The sequence below is a fragment of the Primulina tabacum genome, unplaced genomic scaffold (genome assembly GCF_025594145.1).
Source record: "Primulina tabacum isolate GXHZ01 unplaced genomic scaffold, ASM2559414v2 Contig779, whole genome shotgun sequence".
Lineage (NCBI taxonomy): Eukaryota > Viridiplantae > Streptophyta > Magnoliopsida > Lamiales > Gesneriaceae > Primulina > Primulina tabacum.
Genome location: NW_027459906.1, coordinates 1,599 through 22,988, shown reverse-complemented (window position 1 = coordinate 22,988; position 21,390 = coordinate 1,599). Strand labels below are relative to the sequence as shown.

The 21,390-nt window shown below is 35.3% G+C and overlaps 2 protein-coding genes across 2 annotated transcripts; both read right to left on the bottom strand.

The window, feature by feature from the left end:
- Positions 1-660: 660 nt before the first annotated feature.
- On the bottom strand, positions 661-6,962 carry LOC142534998 (uncharacterized). Its single transcript, XM_075641649.1, has 4 exons — positions 5,156-6,962; positions 4,161-4,378; positions 3,834-4,049; positions 661-762 (listed from the first exon to the last, which is right to left on the bottom strand). Exons 1-4 carry the CDS (start codon positions 6,960-6,962, stop codon positions 661-663), a joined length of 2,343 nt encoding a protein of 780 aa, XP_075497764.1.
- A 3,667-nt stretch (positions 6,963-10,629) lies between these two features.
- On the bottom strand, positions 10,630-14,361 carry LOC142534999 (uncharacterized). The gene is made up of 5 exons (XM_075641650.1): positions 13,509-14,361; positions 12,478-13,404; positions 12,275-12,390; positions 11,957-12,151; positions 10,630-11,469 (listed from the first exon to the last, which is right to left on the bottom strand). The coding sequence occupies exons 1-5, from the start codon at positions 14,359-14,361 to the stop codon at positions 10,630-10,632; spliced, it is 2,931 nt and encodes a 976-aa protein (XP_075497765.1).
- Between the last annotated feature and the right edge of the window lie 7,029 nt (positions 14,362-21,390).

The following is a 21,390-nucleotide window of genomic DNA, read 5'->3' as shown; positions in this document are numbered from 1 at the left end:
ATTATCTCAAATAGATGATATCTTTGAAAATTTGAAGAAATCACCAAAGAACAATATCAAAGATGATTAAAATCGTTGAAAGTGGAATCTCACTATTCAAAGATGGTGGAATCTCACATCATGGTATATCGTGACAAAAAGTGGGTGGCATATCACTATTTACTTGAAGTTTTTATCTGAACTTCAAGTTTTTATTGATAAACTTCAGAAGGGTTGTTTACAAGAGAGAATAGAGGGGAGCAAACTCAACCGTGTCCTTCTAAAGACACAGAAGTAACCTATAAACAAATAGAAAAGTCGGACATCAAACCCCGGATTCAATCTCAAAATATAAATAGTAAAATGCTTTATTAAAGCAAATAGTAACATTGTTATTGATAAACTTCAGAAGGGTTGTTTACAAGAGAGAATAGAGGGGAGCAAACTCAACCGTGTCCTTCTAAAGACATAGAAGTAACCTATAAATAAATAGAAAAGTCGGACATCAAACCCCGGATTCAATCTCAAAATATAAATAGTAAAATGCTTTATTAAAGCAAATAGTAACATTGTTACAAAATTCAAAAAGTAAATAGTGATATGCCACCCACTTTTTGTCACGATATACCATGATGTGAGATTCCACCATCTTTGAATAGTGAGATTCCACTTTCAACGATTTTAATCATCTTTGATGTTGTCCTTTAGTGATTTCTTCAAATTTTCAAAGATATCATCTATTTGAGATAATTGAGGAATATCATCCTCTGGATCCTGTGCATCCTGCATTTGCATTAGATGTATGAATTGATTTTCGCTTGATTCAGACGCAATTGATTAATCTGATTTGAATCAGAACATCCAATATTCTGAAAAAGATCCTTCTTCATTTTTTCAATATAGACTTCAATCATTTTTTCTTTTGAATAAATCTCAGAATATTTCTGAGTGAGAATTTTGAATGGACTCATAGAGGCTTTTTCTTTTTCTTGTTGATTATGAAATTCTTTCTGATATAATGAAATTTTCTCCTCCATTTGATGAAGAGTGTCATAACCATAAAGTTTTCCAGTTTCTGGATCATCACGCAATAATTTGTCTCAAAATTTAGTGGAACTGACTCGCCATATGCAAGGGATTCCTTCATCAGTGTATCCGAATTCTGGTTGCCATTTCTAGATCCAAGATATTCCAAATTCCATGAAAAATAGACATAAAGTCTTACCATCAATCCAATGTTCAGAGAATGATTTTTTAATACTTGGGGAAACATTTAACCAAGTATTCATGGGTTTTATAAAACCTCTGGCAAAATCTTTGCAGATGGACCAAATATTTTCAACCAAATTAAAAACAATTTGGAACAGGATAATGAAAAACATTTTCACAAATCTTTAGAAACCAAGTATGTTTCCTTTTTTCATTTTCATAGAATATAGTTTTATTAAAACTCTCAATATAATCCCAAAAATTGAATTTGAAACTCATTTTATGACTTTCAGAATAAAATTTTTTTTCAACCAATGGAGATATACCCCATTCTTCAATAGATTTTATCTTTTTGATAATGAACTTTGAGAAGTTATACTTACTTTTTGTTGGGTATTACTGAAAAAGTGAGTTATATCAACACTTTTTGTAGATAATGGAAGATTTTCATAAAATCCTCTTTGTTTGTAAGAACCATATACATATGATGTATTGGTTAAATATCTTTCCATGATAGTCCATGGAGTTTTTTCCCATTGGGTATCTTTTTCTTCTATAAGAAGAATCAATTCACGATGTTTTGTTTCTGTATATAGAGCTGAATCATTATCATCTTCTTTGATGATATTAGCATATGATGCTGAAGATTGAGAATCTGTATTACTTCTCTGGTTTTGTTTCAAAAATTCTTGAAACTCATTGTATAACTCATTATTTTGCTCAGTATTACTGGCTGATGAACTGGATAAGTTCTGGGCTATTAGCCTCTGTTTACCATGATGGGCAATAATATTAAGGGTTTTCCCCTACCACCTCGCCCTCTATAGGAGGACTCTCCTCTTCCTCGAGAATTCATATCTGTAGATAAAGACATTAGGATAAGTATTCTCGAGTTAAGAAATCAGGTAAATGATTATCTTCACCTTTTTTATAAATGATTTCAAAATCAAAGGGAGCTAAATGAGCCTGCCATCTTGCAAAAATTTGCTTAGACACATCATGTTTAAAATCTTTATTAAACATAAATTTTGCAGATTTGCAGTCAGTTTTTATAATAAACTTTTGATTATATAAATCATCTTGAAATTTTAAAATACATATGACAATAGCTAAAATTTCTTTTGCTACTGTGGAATAATTTTTCTGAGCATTATTCCATTTGCCAGGATAAAAAAGAATAAGAAATTCTTGTTTAGTTTGGGAATCTTTTTGTTTTAAAATTCCTCCAAAACCTATATCAGAAGCATCAGTTTCAACTATTTTATCCCATTGGGGATTAGCAAGCATAAGGCAAGGAAAATTTTTAACCTTTTCCTTAATATTTTTAACAGCCATAGTGTGTCTTTCAGACCAAGGTAAATGATTTTTCTTTAACCTATCATATAACATAGCAGAATCCTTTGTAAGATCTTTAATATAAGGAGAAATATAATTCAAACTTCCTAAGAATCTTTGTAACTGAGTTTTATCAGTTATAATATCAGGAAATTTTGAAACAAATTCTATACTTCTTTGTATAGGTATTATTTTTTCTTTCTCAATCATATGACCAAGAAATCTAATATTAGTTTGAAATAAAATCATTTTAGATTTTGATATAACAAGACCATTTTGAATAACAATATTTTTAAACATATCTAAATGTTTAAAATGTGTTTCAATATCATTAGAAATTACTATATGTCATCAATATAAACAATTATAAAATTGCTATAATGATAAAAAAATATCATTCATAATTTGTTGAAATTCTGAAGGGACATTTTTAAGTCCAAATGGCATAACAGTCTATTCATAATGTCCTATTGGAAAATTAAAAGCAGGTTTATATCTATTAGATTCTTTTACTTGAATCTGGCAAAATCCTGATTTTAAATCAAATTTTGAGAATATAATTGCATTTACCAGTCTATCTAATAAATCTTTTTTATTAGGAATAGGATGCCTAATACATTTTAAAACCTTATTAAGGGGTTTATAATTTATTACCATTCTAGGAACACCTCTTTCCTGCTCAGGATGTTTATTAACATAAAAAGCTGTACATGACCAGTGAGATTGAGAAGGTTTTATTAAACCTTTATCTAATAAGGAATGAATTTCATTTTTACATAATTCTAAATATTCAGAATTCATTTGACAAGGACGAGTCTGGTAGAAATATTCCTTTCATCAAAATTCTCTTCATATGGAAGAGATATAATATGTTTCTTTCTATTCCAAAAAGCATTTGGAAGATCATTACATATTTCTAATGAAAATTTATTATAAATAATTTTAATTTTTTCCTGTAATTTAGGATTTTTTAATTTATCATCTATAGTTAAAATATTAACTTCTTCTTTTAAAGAATTTATTTAAAAAGATTTCCTATCAATCTTTTCTTGTAACTCATTAAGAATTCTATGAACAGGTTTAGTTATAAACTTAAATAAAATAGGATTACCTTGAAAAGTTTCTATTATACCTGTTTCATCAACATAAGTTAAAGGATAAATTTGATAAATAAAAGGAAGACCAAGTATAAGTTGGTTAGAAATATCTTTTGCCAATAAAAAACTGGTTTGAATACAGTTTGTATCTCTACAAATATAGACTTTTGGTAATTTATAATCTTGAGATAATAACTCATAAGATTTCAGAACTCGATCATCAGTTTTCTGAGCTGACTTTACAATCTGAATCAACTTCGGCTCAACAGAAATCTGATATACCCAAACAGCATTACCTTGGATTTGAAAATCTAACTCAGAAGTGCAAATATCCTCTCGTAACTTAGAAACATGAATCGAGGATAAATTAATATCAACAACCTTATGACTCAAAGCATCGGGAATGACATTCACTTTTCCCGGTTGATACTGGATCTCACAATCATAATCTTTCAAAAGATCCATCCAACGTCTCTGTCTCATATTCAGATCTTACTGAGAGAACAAATACTTCAAACTTTTGTGATCAGAATAGATTACAAATTGCTCCCCAAACAAATAATGTCTCCAAATCTTGAGAGCAAAAACAATAGCAGCCAATTCTAAGTCATGAACAGGATACTTAGACTCATGCGGTTTAAACTGACGAGAACCATAGGCCACTACTCTGCCATGCTGCATCAGAACACAACCTAGACCTCGATTAGACGCGTCGGTACGAACAAAAAATCCTCCAGAACCACTTGGAATGGTAAGAACTGGTGCAGAAGTCAATCTCTTCTTCAACTCGACAAAACTTGACTCACATTCATCAGACCAAATGAATCTCTGATTTTTCTGAGTCAGTTGAGTGATAGGTCTAGCAATCTTTGAGAAATTTTCGATAAATCTCCGGTAATAACCAGCTAAACCCATGAAACTACAAATCTTTGGCACATTGGTCGGTCATGCCCAATTCAAAACTGCTTCCACTTTACTTGGATCGATAGAAATACCATGTTGAGATATGACATGGCAAAGAAACACAACTCTATCTAACCAAAACTCACACTTGGATAGCTTGGCGTACAACTGCTTCTTTTGAAGAATTCGAATAACTATCCTCAAGTGTTTGGCATTCTCTTCCTCGGACTTGGAATAAACAAGAATATCATCGATGAATACAATCACAAAACGATAGAGATATTTACGAAATACTCGATTCATCAAGTCCATAAACACAGCAGGAGCATTGGTCAAACCAAAAGGCATAACCAAAACTTCAAAGTATCCGTATCTCGTGCGAAAAGCTGTTTTCGACACATCTTCTTGTCTAACTCGCACTTGATGGTACATAGAACGGAGATCAATCTTAGAGCACACCGAAGTACCTTGCAACTGATCAAATAAGTCATCAATCCTAGGGAGTGGATATTTATTCTTGACAGTAAACTTATTCAGTTGCCGATAATCAATACAGATCCGCATCGTTCCATCTTTCTTCTTGACAAATAGAATCGGTGCACCCCACGGTGAAGAACTCGGACGAATATAACCTTTACTCAATAAATCTTGTAATTGCTCTTTCAGTTCTTTTAGCTCAACAGGAGCTAAAAGATATGGTGCTCGAGATATGGGTTCCGTTCCTGGCATTAATTCGATACTGAACTCAACTTCTCGTTCTGGTGGAAAACCAGGAATCTCTTCTGGAAACACATCAGGAAACTCACGGACTACAGGAATATCATAAATCCGTCGCTCATCTTGCAATAGATCAACAGCATAAACCAGAAAACCTTCATGACCAGAATCTAACAATCGGTTCATCTCAATGGCAGAAACTAGAGGATTTTTGGCTTGAGAACCACGGCCATAGAAATTCCATTTAGGAGCAAAGCTAGGCCTGAAACGAACTATTCCTCGATAACAATCAACAGTGGCCCGATTTGCAGTCAAAACATCCATACCAACGATACAATCAAAGTCATGCATAGGTAGGACTATGAGATTCAGATATAGAACATTTTCCTCATGAAACAAAACCGCATTGAACAGCACATTATCAGTTATAATCATTTTGCCCATCGGAGTAGCAACAGATAGATTGGAATTCATACTAGTGGTGCGAAGATCATGCGAAATGACAAATGCATGAGAAACAAAGGAATGAGATGCTCCGGTATCAAATAACACTTGTGCTATAAAACCACATAGAGTACAGTTACCAGAAGTAACAGTACCTGGAGCTGCCTGTGCCTCATCCTCAGTCAAGGCAAATACATGAACAGATGACTGATTCTGTGGACCACCTTGCCCTCTGCTCTGATACGAAGGGCGACTAGGCTGATGGGAAGACTGGGACGCAGCTGGAATTCTATTACTTTGAGCTCCACTACCTGGCTGGGCTGATTTCCCCGTTTTACTAGGACAAACTCTAGAAAAATGACCCGGCCGACCACAATTATTACAAACCCCTTGAACTCCAACACACTGATTACTGGAATGCTTGCCTCCACAGTGATCACAGTAAGGTCCACTATATCGATATCCACCACGGTTCCCTGAACTCCCTGAACTCGAGGAACTAGAATCAGGCTTCTTAAATTGTTTTCCACGTGGACGAAGAGATGCAAAACCAGATGAACTGATTTGTTGCCTCCCCGACTGATGATGTTGGGTAGGCACTCGATTGCCACTCCTCTTAAGACTAGCTTCAGCCCTTTTTGCTATTTCCACCGCTTCAAGATAATTCAGTGGCTTACCGGTAGAAACAAAAGGGTGCAGATGATCGTTCAATCCTTCAATGAAACTTTCGACGACAGCAACCTGACTCGCAGCAACATGAGGAGCATATCTCAGCATAGCATAAAAAGTATCCGCATAATCCGCAACTGACATATCGCCCTGCTTCAAGTTATGAAACTCTGAAGCCTTAGAACTGTAGAATGATGGAGGACAATAACTTTCCTTAAATTTCAGCTTGAATATATCCCACGATGGAACAATCCTCTGAGCATCTAAAGTCATCAATGTAGTAGACCACCACATTTTAGCACGATCTTTCAACTGATGCACATCTAATCTCAATCGACACTCTGGAGGATACTCAATCAAATCAAACAATTCCTCGATCTCAGAAATCCACAGTTCTGCTTTCTCAGCTCCCTCCGAACCACTGGATCGAGGTGGATGCATAGAATGGAAACGCGCAACTAATTCATCCATCCTAAGCTGCTCTAGCTGATCAGCAGCTTGCTCAACAAAAGTATCATCAACAACACGGACACGAGGTCTACCACGTCCACGACCTCGACCACGAGCTAGAGGAATCTCATCAACAGGAATTTCTCCACCTCCTTCCATTCTATACGATAAATCACCAAAACAATAAGAATGGAAGTAAACAAATCATATAATCACATAAGCATGTTGTCAAGTAGCATACACAGGCGCAACAACCATTTTAGTGCCAAGACTCAAGAGTCCTAGACTCTAGTTCGAGCGTATCCCAGTTTACGCTCTGATACCAAGATGTGAGGCCCATTTACTCTAATGACAATTAATGATCAAACAATAATGATTTGACTTAAAACTGCAGCGGAAAAATATTTAAAATACTTTAAAACGGACCTCAGGGCCTAGAAAAATTTTGGCATGACCTCCCGAAAAACTCAAGCAACAATTTATATCAAAATATACTCCCACTAGAGTCATTAAAACAAAACCGAAATGAAACAACCTATAGCCGCACTGGCCAGGACTAAACCGAAATTAAAACTTACCAAATACTCACCAGATCATAAACATCACAGAGTCGACTTAAAACATCACAAAACAACCAAATACTACTACAGATACACGGGGCATCTCCCCGGCAAATAAACTACAATACAAGACTGAAACAACTTAAGACATACATATAGACTAACTGGGAGACTCCACTGAACAGAACCAAGCAATCCAACCTCAATCTTGAGCTTCACTGGCGGAACCCCGGCCTGATGCTGCAAAACGACTCGGGAGATCTACTATGATGCCCAAAAGCAACCACAACAGCCCCCCCTGTAAAACAACTGAGGTTGGGATTCTGGTATGAAACAGTCCAACAATAACAACAATAACATAAATCATGCATAATCATATAATGAAATGTAATATGCAATGCATGAAAGGCTCAACGAATAACCGGGATAACAGGAGCCAACAAACGGTACGATAACAACTGGAATAATGCTCGAGCAACAACACAGGGGAGCTACATCGTCATGCAGCTAAACCGCCATGCCAATTATGCGAGCTATGCCAAGCTGTGCTGAAATAACACCCCTGACTCGGCCTCCATACAGCTGATACGATATAACAGGATGTCACAACATAACGAACTAGATGACACAACCACAGCGCTCACCTCAAAAGGCTGCACTAACCACGGGATTGTTCAATCACATCTACGGTCTCATGTGTATAGGCCTATCAGCCACACGATGATCCCGAGATAAACAACAATGCCAGATAACAACGGATATCAACAATGGGCTAACAAGAACGATAGGCTCAACATGAATGTCATAACTGTATGCCCGATGCTAAATCCCAATAATATGTCATAATAATAAACATAGATCACAACGAAGGCATTTAACAATTTACAACAGTCAACAAATCATAAACACAATCCATGTAACACAGAATGACAATTAAACATAATTTATGTTTTACCGTCGTATATTACCGAGCTGTAACATACATATACCGACTGATAACGACAACAAGCTTAACTTTGATCTCCTCGGCCTAACAATAAGATAATATAACAAGTCGAGTAAATTTCCAATTCAATAACAATATTTCCAAATTTCAGCTTGTACCTATGCTAAGTTTTAAGATCAAAAGTCAACCAAAATTTAACCAAAGTATATTTATCATACATGGTTGGAATCCTAACTCAAAAACCCATATTTCATCAGAAGATGTCAACAAGAAATTCAATCATCTTGACAAAGATAAACACCCAAAACCAGAAATCTAGAAAAACGAATTCTGTTACAGTTTCAGATTCGTCACCTATGACCATAAAATTCATATATAATTCATTTTTGACCCAAATCAATATCTTCCAAATGGAAATGAAAGACAACTTAAATATCTAAGTTTTTCTAGAAGAAACCAATTCCAGAATCTGAGTAGATTAATGCCATAATTAACAAGAACACGCTGCTACTCACACAATTCGCGGACAGAACTCTAATACTGCGTAGTTTCAGTAAAACAAGCATAACTCTCTCAATTCTTAATGGAAATTAATTATTCAAGTCTCATATTGAAGAAAATTCATAGCTCTACAACTTTCATTCCAACCAAAAACCCAGAATCCGAGTGCATAAATGCCATAAACCCGAATTACAATAGGTGTTGTACACAGCTCCAACACAGATTCCATTTTTACACGTTTTTGTAGAAAAATCATGCCAAATCCGTTTCTTATCCAAATTCAATGATTCCAGTGGCTATAGAAAGCTAACAAACAGAGCTACATGTTTTATTTGAACCACAAGTCGAGATTCTTAACGGACAATACACAAAACTTCGAATTTCAGAAGCACAAAAACTGAACTCACCAAAATACTGCACAGAAACAGGGTCACGAAATGGAGCTTTGATCTTCTCGCCTCCTTGCTCAAAATTCACGATTTCTGTCTTGAATCAAAGCCTAAGATGTTAGGAAGACACCCCTTTAGGCCGATCGAGATTTCGACGCCGGACGGAGGAGATATCGCGATTCTTCCACAGCTGCTCCAAGGGTTGCGAGAATTGGGTTGAGGGAAATGGGTTTCTTCTTCTCTCTTTCCTTTTTCCTTCTTTTAAAGGTAAGTTGTGTGTATGTATATGTGTGTGTATATATATATATATATATTGTGCATTTGGTTACTGAAATAGTAACTCAAGCCCATCTATCCCGGTCTGTATTTATTTTGCTCTAGTGTGTTATTTAAACTCTATATGTATTTTATATCATTAAATTCTCCGATATTCTAAAATACATATTTTTAACGCACTTCTTGAATTTATTTAGCATAAATAATTATTTTAATTTACAACTCAATAATTATTCTAATTATGCCAAATTACCGGATAATTGATTACAGGGCCTTACATTTCTCCACCCCTTTAAAACAAATTTCGTCCTCGAAATTTCTGTTTATACACATACATCTTACACACGATACGAAACCAACAATACATTAATAAGAACCAAATAGATATGGATAAGATGCTCTTATCTTCTCTTCTGTTTCCCACGTTGATTCTTCTACACCATGCCTCGACCACTGAACACGTACAAGTGGTATAACTTTATTGCGTAAAACTTTATCTTTATGATCCAAGATACAAACAGGATACTTAGTATACGATAGAGAAGGGTCGAGTTCAACCTCATCAGGCTGAATCACATGAGACGGATCGGGCTCATACTTACGCAACATAGAAACATGGAAAACATCGTGGATGCCAGACAATGACTGGGGCAAATCCAAACGATAAGCGCAAGTACCAATACGCTCAACAATCTCGTAGGGACCAACGAAACGAGGTGACAACTTACCTCTCATACCAAAACGAACAATACCTCTAAACGGAGATATTCTCAGAAACACAAAATCTCCAACTTGAAATTCTAGAGGTCGAGAACATCTGTTAGCATAACTAGCTTGACGATCTTGGGCAGCTTTCATTTTCTGACGAATCAACTGGACTTTATCATGCATTTCCTGAACAATGTCAGGTCCAGTCAACTGCTTCTCACCAAATTCATCCCAACAAAGAGGTGATCGACACCGTTTGCCATACAAAGCTTCAAAATGAGCCATACCAATAGTCACCTGGAAAGTGTTGTTATATGAAAATTCTACCAGTGGTAAAGCTTCCTGCCAACTGTCTTTAAAATCCATGACTACAGCTCGAAGCAGATCCTCGAGTGTCTGGATTGTGCGTTCTGTCTGACCATCTGTCTTAGGATGGTACGCAGTACTCATCGCAAGTCGTGTACCCATTTTTTTTGGAAACGAGTCCAAAATTTTGATGTGAATCTAGGGTCACGATCTGAGACTATTGCAACTGGAACTCCATGAAGTCTCACGACATTTTCAATATACAGATGAGCCATTTTCTTGTACGAATACGTCCTCTCATACGGAATAAAGTGTGCCGATTTAGATAATCTGTCGACAATCACCCAAATGGCATCGAAATGACGAGAAGTACGTGGCAAATGCGTGACAAAATCCATAGCCACGTGCTCCCAGTTCCACCGAGGAACCTCAAGATTATGAAGTAATCCTCCAGGTCTCATTCGTTCTGCTTTGACTTGCTGATTGATCATACAACGAGACACAAACTCAGCCACATCCTTTTTCATATTCTTCCACAAAAATTGAGGCAGTAGAATATGATACATTTTCCTTCCTTCTGGGTGGACACTATATCGAGTACAATGAGCTTCTTTAAGGATGGCTGTACGCAATTCAGGAATATCTGGGACAACCCATCTACCATTCAACCAAAGAGAATCATCTGAGTGAATTGAGAAACCAGATTGGTGTCCTTGAGATACTAACTCATAAGATTTCAGAACTCGATCATCAGTTTTCTGAGCTGACTTTACAATCTGAATCAACTCTGGCTCAACAGAAATCTGAGATACACAAACAGCATTACCTTGGATTTGAAAATCCAACCCAGAAGTGCAAATATCCTCTCGTAACTTAGAAACATGAATCGAGGATAAATTAATATCAACAACCTTACGACTCAAAGCATCGGCAATGGCATTCACTTTTCCCGGTTGATACTGGATCTCACAATCATAATCCTTCAAAAGATCCATCCAACGTCTCTGTCTCATATTCAGATCTTACTGAGAGAACAAATACTTCAAACTTTTGTGATCAGAATAGATTACAAATTGCTCCCCAAACAAATAATGTCTCCAAATCTTGAGAGCAAAAACAATAGCAGCCAATTCTAAGTCATGAACAGGATACTTAGACTCATGCGGTTTCAACTGACGAGAATCATAGGCCACTACTCTGCCATGCTGCATCAGAACACAACCTAGACCTCGATTAGACGCGTCCGGTACGAACAACAAATCCTCCAGAACCACTTGGAATGGTAAGAACTGGTGCAGAAGTCAATCTCTTCTTCAACTCGACAAAACTTGACTCACATTCATCAGACCAAATGAATCTCTGATTTTTCTGAGTCAGTTGAGTGATAGGTCTAGCAATCTTTGAGAAATTTTCGATAAATCTCCGGTAATAACCAGCTAAACCCATGAAACTACGAATCTCTGGCACATTGGTCGGTCGTGCCCAATTCAGAACTGCTTCCACTTTACTTGGATCGACAGAAATACCATGTTGAGATATGACATGGCAAAGAAACACAACTCTATCTAACCAAAACTCACACTTGGATAGCTTGGCGTACAACTGCTTCTTTTGAAGAATCCGAAGAACTATCCTCAAGTGTTTGGCATGCTCTTCCTCGGACTTGGAATAAACAAGAATATCATCGATGAATACAATCACAAAACGATCGAGATATTTACGAAATACTCGATTCATCAAGTCCATAAACACAGCAGGAGCATTGGTCAAACCAAAAGGCATAACCAAAAATTCAAAGTGTCCGTATCTCGTGCGAAAAGCTGTTTTCGGCACATCTTCTTGTCTAACTCGCACTTGATGGTACATAGAACGGAGATCAATCTTAGAGCACACCGAAGTACCTTGCAACTGATCAAATAAGTCATCAATCCTAGGGAGTGGATATTTATTCTTGACAGTAAACTTATTCAGTTGCCGATAATCAATACAGATCCGCATCGTTCCATATTTCTTCTTGACAAATAGAATCGGTGCACCCCACGGTGAAGAACTCGGACGAATATAACCTTTACTCCATAAATCTTGTAATTGCTCTTTCAGTTCTTTTAGCTCAGCAGGAGCTAAACGATATGGTGCTCGAGATATGGGTTCCGTTCCTGGCATTAATTCGATACTGAACTCAACTTCTCGTTCTGGTGGAAAACCAGGAATCTCTTCTGGAAACACATCATGAAACTCACGGACTACAAGAATATCATAAATCCGTCGCTCATCTTGCGATAGATCAACAGCATAAACCAGAAAACCTTCATGACCAGAATCTAACAATCGGTTCATCTCAATGGCAGAAACTAGAGGATTTTTGGCTTGAGAACCACGGCCATAGAAATTCCATTTAGGAGCAAAGCTAGGCCTGAAACGAACTATTCCTCGATAACAATCAACAGTGGCCCGATTTGCAGTCAAAACATCCATACCAACGATACAATCAAAGTCATGCATAGGTAGGACTATGAGATTCAGATATAGAACATTTTCCTCATGAAACAAAACCGCATTGAACAGCACATTATCAGTTATAATCATTTTGCTCATCGGAGTAGCGACAGATAGATTGGAATTCATACTAGTGGTGCGAAGATCATGCGAAATGACAAATGCATGAGAAACAAAGGAATGAGATGCTCCGGTATCAAATAACACTCGTGCTATAAAACCACATAGAGTACAGTTACCAGAAGTAACAGTACCTGGAGCTGCCTGTGCCTCATCCTCAGTCAAGGCAAATACATGAACAGATGACTGATTCTGTGGACCACCTTGCCCTCTGCTCTGATACGAAGGGCGACTAGGCTGATGGGAAGACTGGGACGCAGCTGGAATTCTATTACTTTGAGCTCCACTACCTGGCTGGGCTGATTTCCCCGTTTTACTAGGACAAACTCTAAAAAATGACCCGGCCGACCACAATTATTACAAACCCCTTGAACTCCAACACACTGATTACTGGAATGCTTGCCTCCACAGTGATCACAGTAAGGTCCACTATATCGATATCCACCACGGTTCCCTGAACTCCCTGAACTCGAGGAACTAGAATCAGGCTTCTTAAATTGTTTTCCACGTGGACGAAGAGATGCAGAACCAGATGAACTGATTTGTTGCCTCCCCGACTGATGATGTTGGGTAGGCACTCGATTGCCACTCCTCTTAAGACTAGCTTCAGCCCTTTTTGCTATTTCCACCGCTTCAAGATAATTCAGTGGCTTACCGGTAGAAACAAAAGGGTGCAGATGATCGTTCAATCCTTCAATGAAACTTTCGACGACAGCAACCTGACTCGCAGCAACATGAGGAGCATATCTCAGCATAGCATAAAAAGTATCCGCATAATCCGCAACTGAAATATCGCCCTGCTTCAAGTTATGAAACTCTGAAGCCTTAGAACTGTAGAATGATGGAGGACAATAGCTTTCCTTAAATTTCAGCTTGAATATATCCCACGATGGAACAATCCTCTGAGCATCTAAAGTCATCAATGTAGTAGACCACCACATTTTAGCACGATCTTTCAACTGATGCACATCTAATCTCAATCGACACTCTAGAGGATACTCAATCAAATCAAACAATTCCTCGATCTCAGAAATCCACAGTTCTGCTTTCTCAGCTCCCTCCGAACCACTGAATCGAGGTGGATGCATAGAATGGAAACGCGCAACTAATTCATCCATCCTAAGCTGCTCTAGCTGATCAGCAGCTTGCTCAACAAAAATATCATCAACAACACGGACACGAGGTCTACCACGTCCACGACCTCGACCTCGAGCTAGAGGAATCTCATCAACAAGAATTTCTCCACCTCCTTCCATGCTATACGATAAATCACCAAAACAATAAGAATGGAAGTAAACAAATCATATAATCACATAAGCATGTTGTCAAGTAGCATACACAGGCGCAACAACCATTTTAGTGCCAAGACTCAAGAGTCCTAGACTCTAGTTCGAGCGTGTCCCAGTTTACGCTCTGATACCAAGATGTGAGGCACATTTACTCTAATGACAATTAATGATCAAACAATAATGATTTGACTTAAAACTGCAGCGGAAAAAGGTTTAAAAACTTTAAAACAGACCTCAGGCCTAAAAAAATTTCGGCATGACCTCCCCGTAAATAGAACATCCCGAAAAACTCAAGCAACAATTTATATCAAAATATACTCCCACTAGATTCGTTAAAACAAAACCGAAATGAAACAACCTATAGCCGCACTGGCCAGGACTAAACAGAAATTAAAACTTATCAAATACTCACCAGATCATAAACATCACAGAGTCGACTCAGAACATCACAAAACAACCAAATACTACTATAGATACACGGGGCATCTCCCCGGCAAATAAACTACAATACAAGACTGAAACAACTCAAGACATACATATAGACTAACTGGGAGACTCCACTGAACAGAACCAAGCAATCCAACCTCAATCTCTAGCTCCACTGGCGGAACCCCGGCCTGATGCTGCAAAACGACTCGGGAGATCTACCATGATGCCCAAAAGCAACCACAGCAGCCCCCCCAGTAAAACAACTGAGGTTAGGATTCTGGTATGAAACAGTCCAACAATAACAACAATAACATAAATCATGCATAATCATATAATGAAATGTAATATGCAATGCATGAAAGGCTCAACGAATAACCGGGATAACAGGAGCCAACAAACGGTACGATAACAACTGGAATAATGCTCGAGCAACAACACAGGGGAGCTACATCGTCATGCAGCTAAACCGCCATGCCAAGTATGCGAGGTATGCCAAGCTGTGCTGAAATAACACCCCTGACTCGGCCTCCATACAACTGATACGATATAACAGGATGGCACAACATAACGAACTAGATGACACAACCCCAGCGCTCACCTCAAAAGGCTGCACTAACCACGGGATTGTTCAATCACATCTACGGTCTCATGTGTATAGGCCTATCAGCCACACGATGATCCCGAGATAAACAACAATGCCAGATAACAACGGATATCAACAATGGGCTAACAAGGACGATAGGCTCAACATGAATGTCATAAATGTATGCCCGATGCTAAATCCCAATAATATGTCATAATAATAAACATAGATCACAACGAAGGCATTTAACAATTTACAATAGTCAACAAATCATAAACACGATCCATGTAACACAGAATGACAATTAAACATAATTTATGTTTTATCGTCGTATATTACCGAGCTGTAACATACATATACCGACTGATAACGACAACAAGCTTAACTTTGATCTCCTCGGCCTAACAATAAGATAATATAACAAGTCGAGTAAATTTCCAATTCAATAACAATATTTCCAAATTTCAGCTTGTACCTATGCTAAGTTTTAAGATCAAAAGTCAACCAAAATTTAACCAAAGTATATTTATCATACATGGTTGGAATCCTAACTCAAAAACCCATATTTCATCAGAAGATGTCAACAAGAAATTCAATCATCTTGACAAAGATAAATACCCAAAACCAGAAATCTAGAAAAACGAATTCTGTTACAGTTTCAGATTCGGCACCTATGATTATAAAATTCATATCTAATTCATTTTTGACCCAAATCAATATCCGCCAAATGGAAATGAAAGACAACTTAAATATCTAATTTTTCTAGAAGAAACCAATTCCAGAATCTGAGTAGATTAATGCCAGAATTAACAAGAACACGCTGCTACTCACACAATTCGCGGACAGAACTCTAATACTGCGTAGTTTCAGTAAAACAAGCATAACTCTCTCAATTCTTAATGGAAATTAATGATTCAAGTCTCATTTCGAAGAAAAGACATAGCTCTACAACTTTCATTTTAACCGAAAACCCAGAATCTGAGTGCATATATGCCATAAACCCGAATTACAATAGGTATTGTACACAGCTCCAACACAGAATTCCATTTTGACACGTTTTGGTAGAAAAATCATATCAAATCCGTTTCTTATCCAAATTCAATGATTTTAGAGGATATAGAAAGCTAACAAACAGAGCTACACGTTTTATTTGAACCACAAGTCGAGATTCTTAACGGACAATACACAAAACTTCGAATTTCAGAAGCACAAAAACTGAACTCACCAAAATACTGCACAGAAACAGGGTCACGAAATGGAGCTTTGATCTTCTCGCCTCCTTGCTCAAAATTCGCGATTTCTGTCTTGAATCAAAGCCTAAGATGTTAGGAAGACACCCCTTCAGACCGATTGAGATTTCGACGCCGGACGGAGGAGATATCGTGATTCTTCCAGAGCTGCTCCAAGGGTTGCGAGAATTGGGTTGAGGGAAATGGGCTTCTTCTTCTCTCTTTCCTTTCTCATTCTTTTAAAGGTAAGTTGTGTGTATGTATATGTATATATATATATTGTGTATTTGGTTACTAAAATAGTAACTCAAGCCCATCTATCACGGTCTGTATTTATTTTGCTTTCGTGTGTTATTTAAACTCTATATGTATTTTATATCGTTAAATTCTCCGATATTCTAAAATACATGTTTTTAACACACTTCTTGAATTTATTTGGCATTAATAATTATTTTAATTTACAAATCAATAATTATTCTAATTATGCCAAATTACCGGATAATTGATTACAGGGCCTTACATGGTATCTCATAAATATGAGATAAAAGGAATCAAAGTGAATCTGATACGTGGCGTTGTTATACAAAATTTTTTCCTTAGTGGCTTTCGCACACATGGAAAAAATTTGGTATAACAACGCCACGTATCAGATTCACTTTGATTCCAAGGCTCAGATGGTATTAGAGCCATGGAAATAGTCTGGATAATAATTTAACACTTTTTATTCTAATGAATATTTTTAGTATGAAAGAAACTGTTCAAAACAGTTTAAATGAAGAATATGATTTACCTGAAAATTTAGATTTATTGAATAAATGGACTATTCCTAAAATAGAATCTAAAATGATCTATAAGTTAGGAACCTTTGAAAGAATTGGTTTTAAACAAGTAGTTAAACTACAGAATCATCAGTACCTCTTCATAATAATGAAATGGTAATTAGATTGTTAAATAATAAAGATATTTTACCTTATATGAAAAATTATAGATTTATTCATATAGGTTTAATTCAAATTGCTTTTAGACCTCTAACTTTAGAAGGACTACCAGAAAGTTTAATAGCAGCTTTAAGAGATGGTAGAAATTTGAATTGGAAAAAATCCCTTATGGGAATAATTCAATCTAGTCTGGCACATGGTCCAGAATATTTTGATGTTTATCCTTATTTATTTTTATCTCTGTCTGATATTAATATATTAGATTCTTTAACATTAAATGTTAAAACTCATGGTTATAATTATACTCCTGGTACAGAAGTAATATGTATCTGTTATCGTATTTATTACAAACCATTATTTACACTGAATCCTATGTGTAAAAGAATAGATAAAAAATTAAATGAAACTATTCTTATAGAAACTAATTTTAATAGATCTAATATTACAACCCGTAGATCTATAAAATGGGAAGAAATTGAATTTCCAGAAAACTGGATAATTGAACAAGCTGTTCCTAGAAATCATATAATAAATAGGGATTTACAACAAGTTATTCAGAATAATGAAGGATCTGTTCAAATACAGTTCAATAATGAACAAAGAAGATTATTACCATCTTCTATCTATGCTAGATCAAGATCTAGTCATTCTTTTATTTCACCTTTAGGTTATATGGTGGATGTTCCTCAAACTTCTAGAGCTTCAACTTCTCAGATAAGAGAAGATGTAGAGTCTTCTGTACAAGATAGAGTAGATGAATTAATCATAAATCAAAACAATATTGTTCATAAAAGTAACTTTCAAAAAGTTAGAGAAACTGATACAGTTTCAGAAATGAATTTTAGTATTTAATGGATAGTAAATCAAAAATTGATTTTACTAAAGGATATCTTGCTAGAGCAAAGATCAATGCAGAATTTTATTTACCCAAATGGGAATCTTTCAGAAATTGGTACTTTAAAAGTTTTTCTGAAGATGAGTTTGATTATATTGTTTCGGAATTTTATAAATATTGTGAAAACCAGAATAAATTGATTCATTTTGTTCCTTGGTTTTTTAAAACATTTATTATAGATTATATATTCTTGAAAGAAATTTTAAACTTTCTTCTGGACAGATTCAAAAATCTGTTTATCCTCCTCAACAATCTTTTATTATAGAAAAAAATAATAAAATTTTAAATTTTACTGCTTTTTCAAAATTATTTGAGAATGATATGTTGCAAATAACTGTTAAACATATTAGTCAGATAATTGAAAAACAAATTATACAAATTTGTATCTTACTATAATAGGAGAGGAAATAGTTTCTCTTAAGGATCGTATTGATAAAATTATTTTAGCTATTAATCACATTAAACCAGAAATTCATATACAGTCTAAAGAATAAACTAATATTGTTCATATTGCTACTTCTTCTATTCAATCCCCTCCAGATATAAAGGATTTTAAATTTAAATCTTCTGTTTCTGATATAGAAAAATTATTAGAAGAAAAATTTAAAAATCTAAATTTAAATACTCTTAATGAAGAATTTGAGAATAATGAGAATTATTCTGATGAAGAAATTAATAAAATCAAATGGGCAAATAGACCTACCCAAAATAAATATTATTATAATAGACCTACTCCCATGGATGTTCTTATAGAAGAACAAGAATATATATTTGCTAATAGTTATAATGGAAAAAGTATTTATGAATGAAATATTGATGGTTTTAGTGATAAGCAAATTTATAATACTGCTCACAGAATGATTATGTATAGTACTGTGTGTAAAACTACAGACAATAATGATAAAAATATTGCTAAGATGATTATATCAGGTTTTACTGGCCAACTTAAAGGTTGGTGGGATAATTATTTAAATCAATCCCAAAAAGAAGATATTATAAATTCAATAAAAATTGAAAATAATATTCAATCAGAGAATGTAGTATTTTCATTAATAATGACTATGATTGAACATTTTACTGGTAAATTCACTGATGATAGTGAAAAGATTTGTACTTTATTAAGTAATCTAAAATGTAAAACACTTACTGATTTTAGATGGTATCTGATTACCTGATTTCTTGACTCGAGAATATTTATCCTAATGTCTTTATCTACATATATAAATTCTCGAGGAAGAGGAGAGTCCTCTTATAGAGGGCGATGTGGTAGGGGAAAACCTCCTAATATTATTACCCAGCATGGTAAACAAAGGCTAATAGCCCAGAACTTATCCAGTTCATCAGCCAGTAATACTGAGCAAAATAATGAGTTATACAATGAGCTTCAAGAATTTTGAAACAAAAGCAGAGAAGTAATACAGATTCTCAATATTCAGCATCATATGCTAATATCATCAAAGAAGATGATAATGATTCAGCTATATACAGAGACAAAACATCGTGAATTGATTCTTCTTATAGAAGAAAAAGATACCCAATGGGAAAAAACTCCATGGACTTTCATGGAAAGATATTTAACCAATACATCATATGTATATGGTTCTTACAAACAAAGAGGATTTTATGAAAATCTTCTGTTATCTACAAAAAATGTTGATATAACTCACTTTTTCAGTAATACCCAGCAAAAAGGAAGTTATAATTTCTCAAAGTTCATTATCAAAAAGATAATATCTATTGAAGAATGGGGTATATCTCCAATGGTTGAAAAAGAAATTTATTCTGAAAGTCATAAAATGAGTTTCAAATTCAATTTTTGGGATTATATTGAGAGTTTTGACAAAACTCTATTCTATGAAAATGAAAAAAGGTAACATACTTGGTTTCTCAAGATTTGTGAAAATGTTTTTCATTATCCTGTTATAAATTGGTTTTTAATTTGGTGGAAAATATTAGGTCCATCTGCAAAGATTTTGCCAGAGGTTTTTATAAAACCCATGAGTACTTGGTTAAATGTTTTTCCAAGTATTAAAAAATCATTCTCTGAACATTGGATTGATGGTAAGACTTTATGTCTATTTTTCATGGAATTTGGAATTCCTTGGATTTGGAAATGACAACCAGAATTCGGATACACGATGAAGGAATCCTTGCATATGGCGAGTCAGTTCCACTAAATTTTGGGACAAATTATTGCGTGATGATCCAGAAACTGGAAAACTTTATGGTTATGACACTCTTCATCAAATGGAGGAGAAAATTTCATTATATCAGAAAGAATTTCATAATCAACAAGAAAAGAAAAAAGCCTCTATGAGTCCATTCAAAATTCTCACTCAGAAATATTCTGAGATTTATTCAAAAGAAAAAATGATTGAAATCTATATTGAAGAAATGAAGAAGGATCTTTTTTTAGATTATTGGATGTTCTGATTCAAAGTCAGATAAATCAATGGCGTCTGAATTCTGCGAAAATCAATTCATACATCTAATGCAAATGCATGATGCACAGGATCCAGAGGATGATATTCCTCAATTATCTCAAATAGATGATATCTTTGAAAATTTGAAGAAATCACTAAAAGACAATATCAAAGATGATTAAAATCGTTGAAAGTGGAATCTCACTATTCAAAGATGGTGGAATCTCAAATCATGGTATATCGTGACAAAAAGTGGGTGTCATATCACTATTTACTTTTTGAATTTTGTAACCATGTTACTATTTGCTTTAATAAAGCATTTTACTATTTATATTTTGAGATGGAATCCGGGGTTTGATGTCCGGCTTTTCTATCTATTTATAGGTTACTTCTGTGTCTTTAGAAAGACACGGTTGAGTTTGCTCCTCTCTATTATCTCTTGTAAACAACCCTTCTGAAGTTTATCAATAAAAGCTTGAAGTTTTGATAACAACTTTTT

Bases quoted from the DNA above. Each gene is read 5' to 3' on its own strand.
- LOC142534998 (XM_075641649.1), bottom strand. From the start codon at position 6,962: ATGGAAGGAGGTGGAGAAATTCCTGTTGATGAGATTCCTCTAGCTCGT. The intron at 4,050-4,160 runs GTAATCTATTCT...TGTGAGATCCAG, and splicing joins ATTTGTTTGGGGAGCAATTT to TATCAACCGGGAAAAGTGAA. The intron at 763-3,833 runs GTTCTGAAATCT...ATGCAAATGCAG, and splicing joins CTCAGAAAACTGATGATCGA to GATGCACAGGATCCAGAGGA.
- LOC142534999 (XM_075641650.1), bottom strand. From the start codon at position 14,361: ATGGAAGGAGGTGGAGAAATTCTTGTTGATGAGATTCCTCTAGCTCGA. The intron at 13,405-13,508 runs GCAAGCATTCCA...CGGGGAAATCAG, and splicing joins TTACTGTGATCACTGTGGAG to CCCAGCCAGGTAGTGGAGCT. The intron at 11,470-11,956 runs GTGCCAGAGATT...GATCTTTTGAAG, and splicing joins ATTGGGCACGACCGACCAAT to GATTATGATTGTGAGATCCA.